At 55.8% G+C, this 8,836-nt stretch overlaps 1 protein-coding gene across 1 annotated transcript in view; it reads left to right on the top strand.

Annotated features, from left to right (window-relative positions):
- Window positions 1-2,417: 2,417 nt before the first annotated feature.
- celsr3 (cadherin, EGF LAG seven-pass G-type receptor 3) overlaps window positions 2,418-8,836 on the top strand; it is a 50,643-nt gene continuing 44,224 nt past the window's right edge. The window contains 4 exon segments of the mRNA XM_048241216.1: window positions 2,418-5,559; window positions 5,562-7,202; window positions 7,205-7,251; window positions 7,253-7,826. Coding sequence (XP_048097173.1) covers window positions 2,442-5,559; window positions 5,562-7,202; window positions 7,205-7,251; window positions 7,253-7,826 — 5,380 coding nt within the window. The 5' untranslated portion in view covers window positions 2,418-2,441.

Raw genomic sequence — 8,836 nt, 5'->3', positions numbered from 1 at the left:
AGAGGCACAGAGAGGGGGAAGTAGAGAGCCGTAGAGTGATTGCACGCGTCTGAGTGGCAGCACGAGACCACTTCAATAAATTGTGGATGTCGATAACAATGGGCTCGCGTTCAGCAATCGGCACCATTACAAGCAATCTGAACATCCAGTCACACCCGACCCACCCCCACCGGGCACCGCCTGCAATTTCCCTGCTTTACCGGTCCATATACGATCCTGCGTATACATAACCAAATTGTTGTCAGGCCCCCGGTCACACCAGATGCGCCAAAGGCTTGGGACCACCTGCCGCCAGGGGCCTCTTACACGAGGGATGGTGTGTGCGCGTGCGTGCGTGCGTGCTTGTGTGTGTGTGTGGTGTGATGTGGTGTGGTTGGGGGGGGGTAAGGGTCTGTCACGCGCAGACACGAGTAGATGAGGAAAGAGTGCGCCGCAGGCAGGCAATTATAAAAAGCTGTGGCTAGCAGGAGAATGCTAAAGCCACGCGTATCCGCGAGCGCGCGCACACACACACTCAACCCCTCTGTGGGATAGCCATAATCCTGCACGGGCCCACCTTACCCCCACTTTTATCGTTCCCATGGTAACACATACCAATGAATAGCTGAGGCCTTGCGAGACAGGAATACTGTCTTATTATAACCTAACTTGTGTGTTGTCACATGTTTGCATGGACAAAGAGGTAGGCTAATAGCCTATCTTATTGCCTTGACCCCTCTACATGCATATTTGTGGTTCCCACACAATACATATTGATAAGCCTTTATACATCCGCTTTAATTGGGTCTGAATTTTCGCCTACCCTCAACACCCTCTCAGTGTGTTGTGATTTGAAAGCAAGAGGACTAGGCTACATTGTCTACATTCACTCTGAATGCAAGAGGGCGAGGCTGATGGTGAAGGGACCGCTGTCCGCGGTGCTGTCGGTACCAGGAGAGAGCGCGTGGTGCCGCTGTGCAGTTCCTCATTGGGGCTTCGGTGTGCTTGTCCGGTTTCGTTACGTTAAATAATATGTGACGTGGATATTTGAGCAGCAACGAGACAGGCTTCACTGGAAGGCAGTCTAGTTTGGTCTAGCCTACAATTTAAATAGCATCTTACTCACTTCCACGGGAACACAAAACACGTGTCCACGTTTGAATTAGGCCTAAAATCATTTGGAATCTCCCTCTATCTTGAACTAGTATGTGTGTGTTTCAGTCGGGGCGTGCGCGCTTGAGGTTCTTTACGGGCAAGGCGCAAGCAGGGAATTCCCGTCTGCCTCCGCTTAATGTGATTGTGCCTCCGTGACTGTGAGCAAGAGATTGTCTAGACAACCGCCAAACCTCAACTAGTCTCCCGGCGACTGCAAAAATCGCGTTTTCATTTCTCTTTCACTAAGAACAAACCACCCAGTGACAGCTGTCTTTCGAGCTGTATTTGGTCTTCTCGTCTTCTCGGTTTTACCTTAGGAGTGTGTGTGTGTGTGTGTGTGTGTGTGTGTGTGTGTGTGTGTGTGTGCGTGTGTGTGTGTGTTCTCAGTATAATTGAGCCGTATGAATTTTTCAGCATCTGTGGATTTGTTCCAACCGTGTCAGACCGAGAGAAACACAGATTGCTTTTTCAGGCCTGCGCGTTATTTCTGACCGAGCGCGCATTCCTGCTGCTCTGAGTGAACCTTCGTTTTACCAACAGAATAAACAATGTTATTTATAACCTACAAAAATCACATCAAATATTCACTTTCAGCTGACAAACACACACTTGACTGACTGGTTTCAGAGCTTGTGTTTCCCCACAAACTGTAACAGATTAGGGAATCTCGGAAACATTTTTTTGTGTGTGAAAGGGCAATAAACAGATTTTCTTAAGAACTATATCTAAATAAAAAATGAATTTAACTTGGACGTGATGACGTCACGATGATTTTATGTATGCTAAGGCTATCATGGGTAGGCTACATTTTAATAGCAATTACAACTATTAATTTAGTCTCATACTAGCTAAAGCCTTAAACAAAACACAACTTGGCATAAGCCCTTAATATTGTATTGCAATATTAACGACGACTCAACTCACAATAATTTTATAATGTAGTCATTTGTAATTTACAAGGCCAACAGGTTTTTTGTTGAGTGTACTTCAAGAAAGAATTCTCATTTCTTTCGTGGGAGAGGTGTGCCTGGAAACCAACCCTATCTAATTCTTGCGTGTTTTCTATTAGTCAAGTGTGTACATGTGCGCCGTGTGGCTTTATAACTCTCGTTCCAGTTGTGAATATGGCGTCTGCGGGTGGTGAAACAGTCCTGCGCGATGGAATAAACCATTCTGAGAGAGAGAGTGAGAAAGAGAGAGAGAGAGAGGATGTGTGATAGGGAGGAGGGGAGAGGGCGAGTGAGTGAGGGGAGAGGGGGAGGATGGGTAGTAGCGCCGGGGTGTGCTGAGAGCCATGTTGGATGTGAATGAGAGGCAGGGATGCTGCGCCCGTGACGCTCACGCACCGAGTTCATCCGAACACCGAGAGTAAATGCAAGCTTCCCGGGATTACCGAGAGACCGGGGAGTACGGCGGAAGGAGACGGGCGCGGGCGGCGGTGCTGGCAACCTAGCCAGCCTTGGGAGAGGGAGAGACAGAAAGAGAAAAGCTCTCGACCAGAGAGGAGAGTGTGTGTGTGTAAGAGAGACAGAGAGAGGGGGAGAGAGGGGGAGAGAAAGGATCTCACCAGACTAATGGCTGCACTGCTGCTGGGCTCCAGCTCGCTCGCGCCACCGCTGCTGCTCTACCTACTCTTCTGCTCTTTGTTTGCCGTCGTCCCGGGGAGGGAAGCGGGCCTGCGTGCCCCCCAACCCCTCGGTCATGTCAGCAGAGCCAGTCCTCCCCGGGAAACGGGGAAATTGAATTGGGGCGGTCAGGAGATCCGCCCTGAATGGAGGTTGCCGTCATCCAAATGCCAGATTAGCGGCCCGTGTTCTCTGTTTCGAGCTCATGAGATCTGCCCAGGCTCCTCATCACTGGAAAATTGGAATGCTACCACATACACTTCAGAACCAAGCCGTCTGACCGGCGCCGTCCGTCTCCACTTGGGTAGGAGATGCTGCCACGACGACTGGGGCGTTGCTTCCCCTATTCCCTTCTTCCCGGTGCCTGAAGGAAAGCTAATGTGTGTACAAAGGACTCGTGCGCGATTGTGGTGGACACCTGGTCTACTGGACTGCACAGGAAGGGTCTCGGCGCCGGGGGCAATAGAAAGCGAGGTGTGTGTGTTGTGGCTCGATAACCAACAAGGTACAAGACAGCGAAATGGGCCTCGATGCCACCTCTTCTTGGCTCGCGCACACAAGGCGATTGCCGTCCAGGGACCCACTCACCCGTTCTCAAAGGTCTATTCAAATTCTAATGAGGGTAACGATGTTTTCAACAGCTATAAATTGGACAAAGGACCCGATGGCTTTTTGTTTTTCTGCCACTACCGTGTTATCGATTACAGCACAGAGGGACGGACTCGCATCACCCTTGTGGCCGTGGGGAATATGCGTGGCAGCGCAGAGTGCGAATCCAACCTAAAACACCTTTCGGCGCAGGTTACCGGCAGCAGCAACAACTGTTCCGTATCCCCCTGGATTGGTCTCGGCAGTGTCTCGCGCACAGGTTGCTCACAGCGGTCACCAAACGAATATAGGCAACGTTCCCGCACCGATGTCCTGAACCGATGGGGGCCATACTTTCAACATAAAATACAAGAGAAGAAAAGTGTCCAAGCATATCACACAGTGAGTCTGAATGTAACGCCATCAGAAAGAAGTTTACAGAGAAATTCTCTACCATTCGCGCGTGTTCTTTTCCCAGAAAATCTTCGGGAAAAGTCTTCATGGAACGGTTTTCGGGAGTCCCGTCTAGAGGGTCCCGTGGGATCTGTGTCACCAAGTGATTCTGACAACCGAATCTCTCCCGCCGTGAGAATAAACGGCAGCCACTGCCGTTCGCGGAAATCATCTGATGAGCGCGTCGCCAATTACCATATCACAGCGGAAACGATTCCAGCTAAATCAATCTCATCGCTGCTTCTTGCGCACCACAATGACTCACGCACTACAAATCACGCAGAGTCCCAGCTCCATATCTCCACCGTGCTGAACCTCACAACACGGGGATATGAGTCACACGCCGCTCGAGCCTCGCCGAGTGTCAGTCCTTGGGGAGCTGAGGAGGCATCAGCACCACGCGCTCAATGGACAGCTCCCGAAGTTTACACGCCTCCGAAAACACCGGGCACACTCCCTTCAGATCACTCCTATCATGTTACTAGTGTATATTTAAGGAATACAAACAGCAACAACAACAATAATAATCATAACAACGACAACAACAACGAGGTCTATGGAGATGAAAATTCAATTATTCAGATGAGTGGCGAGAGTTCTGATGCCGACTTGACTCGCAAGACGTCTCAACCTGGCGCGTGCGCACCCTCCCCTGAGGGACCTGCGCCGTTAGAGGATGCCCAGTTTGCAACGTCTTCTGACAGTAGCGCCTGTTCTGACAGACTGGATGCCGACGGGGGAGCCACACGCTCGCAATTAAATTCCGGTAAACGGGTGTCATTATCCGAGGTAGGTGTCAGTCAGCCAAGGATGCAGCTGGGGGTCGAGGCCAAGGAGCAGGGGAAGGAGGGAGAGGGAGAGAGAGAGGAGGGGGGCTGGGCCAAGGGTGATAGACAGGCCACAGAGGAAATGAGGGAGGAAGACAAGGAGTGGGCCACTGAGGGAGACACAAAGAGAGACAGGGAACGGGCAGCCATCCTTTCACAAAGAAACAGAGAGATCGGTCAAGCAGAGAGAGGTAGAGAGGTGGAGGAAGAGAGGGGAGGAATGGAGAGGGAGAACAAAGAGTGGCAAAGAGCTGAGGACACACAGGAGGAGTGGGATGAAATGAGAGACAGCGGAGAGGAAGAGTGGGAGGAGGAGAGTCAGCTGGAGGATGAGCACAGTCCAGCAGGGACAGAGGTCCAGGAGAGCGAGCAAGAGCAGGACGCAGAAGAGTACGAAGAGCTGCCACAGGTAGGCCGCTCACGCCGCGCGGCTAACCGCAACCCCCACTTCTCCCAGTACAACTACCAGGTGCAGGTGCCCGAGAACCAGCCACCGGGCACCTCAGTGATGCTCATGAGTGCGGATGACCCCGACGGGGGCGAGGCGGGCAGAGTGACCTACAGCATAGCTCCGCTGATGAATAGCCGCTCCATGGACTACTTCCATATCGACCCCGTCACTGGCCTGCTCGCCACCTCACACATCTTGGACCGTGAGCACATGGACCTGCACTATTTCCGCGTGACGGCCACTGACCACGGCTCCCCGCGCCTCTCTGGTACCACCATGGTGGCCATCACGGTGGCAGACCGTAATGACCACCCGCCTGTGTTTGAGCAGACAGAGTACAGGGAGACCATTAGGGAGAACGTGGAGGAAGGATACCCGATCCTGCAGCTGCGTGCGACTGACCTCGACTCCCCCTCGAACGCCAACATCCGCTATCGCTTTGTGGGGGCGCCCTGGCGCTGCGGGGCCGAGGTGGGACCCCGCCGGGCCTCATCTTACCAGCTGGCGGCGTGGTGGACCGAGAATAACGGCGCTACACGCTCACGGTGGAGGCCAGCGACCAGGGCCGCGAGCCGGCCCCGCGCTCGGCCACCGTCAACGTCTACATCAACGTGCTGGATGAGAACGACAACGTGCCGCAGTTCAGCAAGAAGCGCTATGTGGTGCCCGTGCGTGAGGACGTGCGTCCGCACACCGAGATCCTGCGCGTGAGCGCCTCCGACGAGGACAAGGACGCCAACGCCGCCGTCCACTACAACATCATCAGCGGCAACAGCCGCGGGCAGTTCGCCATCGACAGCGTGACCGGGGAGGTGCAGGTGGTGGCGGCACTGGACTACGAGGTCGAGCGCGAATACACGCTGAGAGTGCGCGCTCAGGACAACGGCCGGCCGCCGCTCTCCAACAACACGGGCATCGTCAGCGTGCAGGTGATCGACGTCAACGACAACCCGCCCATCTTCGTGTCCACGCCGTTCCAGGCCACGGTCCTGGAGAGCGCCCCCGTCGGACACTCCATCCTGCACATCCAGGCCATCGACACCGACTCCGGGGACAACGCCCGCCTGGAGTACCGGCTCACAGGCACGGGCAGCGACACGCCCTTCCTCATCAACCCGGCCACGGGCTGGGTGACGGTCAGCTCCGAGCTGGACCGCGAGTCCGTGGAGCACTACTTCTTCGGCGTGGAGGCCCGCGACTACGGGGCGCCCCCGCTCTCCGCCACGGCCAGCGTGACCATCACCGTCATGGACGTCAACGACAACCGGCCGGAGTTCCTGCAGCGCGAGTACCACGTGCGTCTGAATGAGGACGCCGTGGTGAGCACCAGCGTGGTCAGCGTGACGGCCGTGGACCGCGACGTCAACAGCGCGGTCACCTACCAGATCACCGGCTTAACCACGCCAAGAACCGCCTCCATCAGCACGGTGCGGGCTGTCACCTGGCTGCCGCTCGACTACAAGCAGGAGCGCCGCTACGTGCTGACCGTTACCGCCTCTGACCGCACCCTCCACGACACCTGCCAGGTGCACGTGAACATCACCGACGCCAACACTCACCGGCCGGTGTTCCAGAGCGCCCACTACTCGGTCAGCATCAACGAGGACCGGCCGGCCGGCAGCACTGTGGTGGTCATCAGTGCCACTGACGAGGACGTCGGGGAGAACTCACGCATCACCTACTTCCTGGAGGATAATATCCCACAGTTCCGCATTGACCCCTCCAGCGGGGCCATCACTCTGCAGGCAGAGCTGGACTATGAAGACCAGATGACCTACACCCTGGCCATCACTGCCCGAGACAATGGCATCCCACAGAAGTCTGACACCACCTATGTGGAGGTAAACGTAAATGACGTGAATGACAACGCCCCGCAGTTCCTGAGTCCGCGTTACCAAGGCGGGGTCAGTGAGGACGCCCCGAGCTTCACCAGCGTCCTGCAGATCTCCGCCACTGACCGGGACGCGCACGCCAACGGCCGAGTGCAGTACACCTTCCAGAACGGCGAAGACGGCGACGGAGACTTCACCATCGAGCCCACGTCGGGTATCGTGCGGACCATGCGGCGGCTGGACCGCGAGAGTGTGCCCTTCTTATTTAGCTCACGGCGTGACGCGGTGGGACGCTGGCGTGCCCGCAGCGGCGCCCGATCCACATCAGGTCAAGCGTGACGGGACGTCAAGCGATTAACGCCCATCTTCCCGGCGGACGACTTCGAGGTGCTGGTGAAGGAGAACAGCGCCGTGGGCAGCGTGGTGGCCCAGATCACCGCCACTGACCCCGACGAGGGCGCCAACGCCCAGATCATGTACCAGATCGTGGAGGGCAACATTCCCGAGATCTTCCAGATGGACATCTTCTCCGGGGAGCTGACCTCGCTCATCGACCTGGACTACGAGGTGCGGAACGAATATGTGATCGTGGTGCAGGCCACCTCGGCGCCTCTGGTCAGCCGCGCCACCGTCCGCATCCACCTGGTCGACCAGAACGACAACAAGCCCACGCTGCAGCCCTTTCAGATCATCTTCAACAACTTCGTGTCCAACCGCTCCAACACCTTCCCGAGCGGCGTGATCGGACGCGTGCCCGCACACGACCCCGATGTCACCGACCGCCTCCACTACACCTTCGACCGCGGTAACGAGCTGCACCTGCTGCTGCTCAACCACACCAGCGGGGAGCTGCGCCTCAGCCGCAAGCTGGACAACAACCGGCCGCTGGTCGCCCCCATGCAGATCACCGTCACCGGTAAGCCTGAACGCCGAGACCAGTGGGCACAGCAGAGGAGCAGTGGGGAGGAGAGGAGAGGAGAAGAGGATAGAGAGAGGGAGGAGAGGATAGAGAGAGGGAGGGAGGAGAGGAGAGGAGGGGAGGATAGAGAGAGGGAGGAGACGATAGAGAGAGGGAGGAGAGGAAAGAGAGAGGGAGGGGAGGAGATGAGGGGGGGATGAATAAGAGGAGAGAAAGAGGTCATGGCATGTCACTTTCATGTGTGTCTGTTTTTACCTCAGATTTGGCACAGAGCACAGTCAACCACACATGAACAAGCACACAGACACACACACTACACACACACTACACACACTACACACACACACACACACACACACACACACACAGGGTATGATCATGGCCCCCCGGGGAGCAGGACTGAATCATGTTTAGCATGTCCTTTTAGCACTGGTTCTACTGGGTCATTCCTGCTGGCCGCCCCTCCTGCTGTCTCCTGATGCTGTTGGCATAATTACTTAGTTATGTGTGTAATGTGTGTGTGTGTTGTTGATCATGCCTGATTAGCGTGGCTGTGCTCCTGGGTGGGGGCCTGAGGAGGAGAGGAGGGCCAGGGTGGAGGTGCACTGGGTGGGGGCCGTGAGGAGGAGAGGAGGCCCAGGGTGGAGGTGCACTGGGTGGGGGCCGTGAGGAGGAGAGGAGGCCCAGGGTGGAGGTGCACTGGCTGGGATGGGGCTGCGCACTGCAGCTTGCTGCTCGGCCTCCACAAGGTTGCAGTTATGCTGCAGACTTTGCTCTCTTGTCAGCTTTGTGTGTGTGTGTGTGTGTGTGTGTGTGAGAGAGAGAGAGAGAGAGAGAGAGAGAGAGTGTGTGTGAGGCCATATGAGCCTGGTTTGGGAGTTACTTGTTTCCAGTTTGGTGGACTGCAGAATAGGCTGTTCAGCCTCCCTAAGGCTAAACATCACTCCAACCTGTCTCTCTCTCTCTCTCTCTTTCTGCTTCTCTCTGTGTCCATTGTCTGTGTGTGT

Source organism: Alosa alosa, chromosome 4 (genome assembly GCF_017589495.1).
Source record: "Alosa alosa isolate M-15738 ecotype Scorff River chromosome 4, AALO_Geno_1.1, whole genome shotgun sequence".
Classification (NCBI taxonomy): domain Eukaryota; kingdom Metazoa; phylum Chordata; class Actinopteri; order Clupeiformes; family Clupeidae; genus Alosa; species Alosa alosa.
Note: the sequence above shows the minus strand (reverse complement) of the source record. Positions and strands in the feature narration are given on the sequence as shown.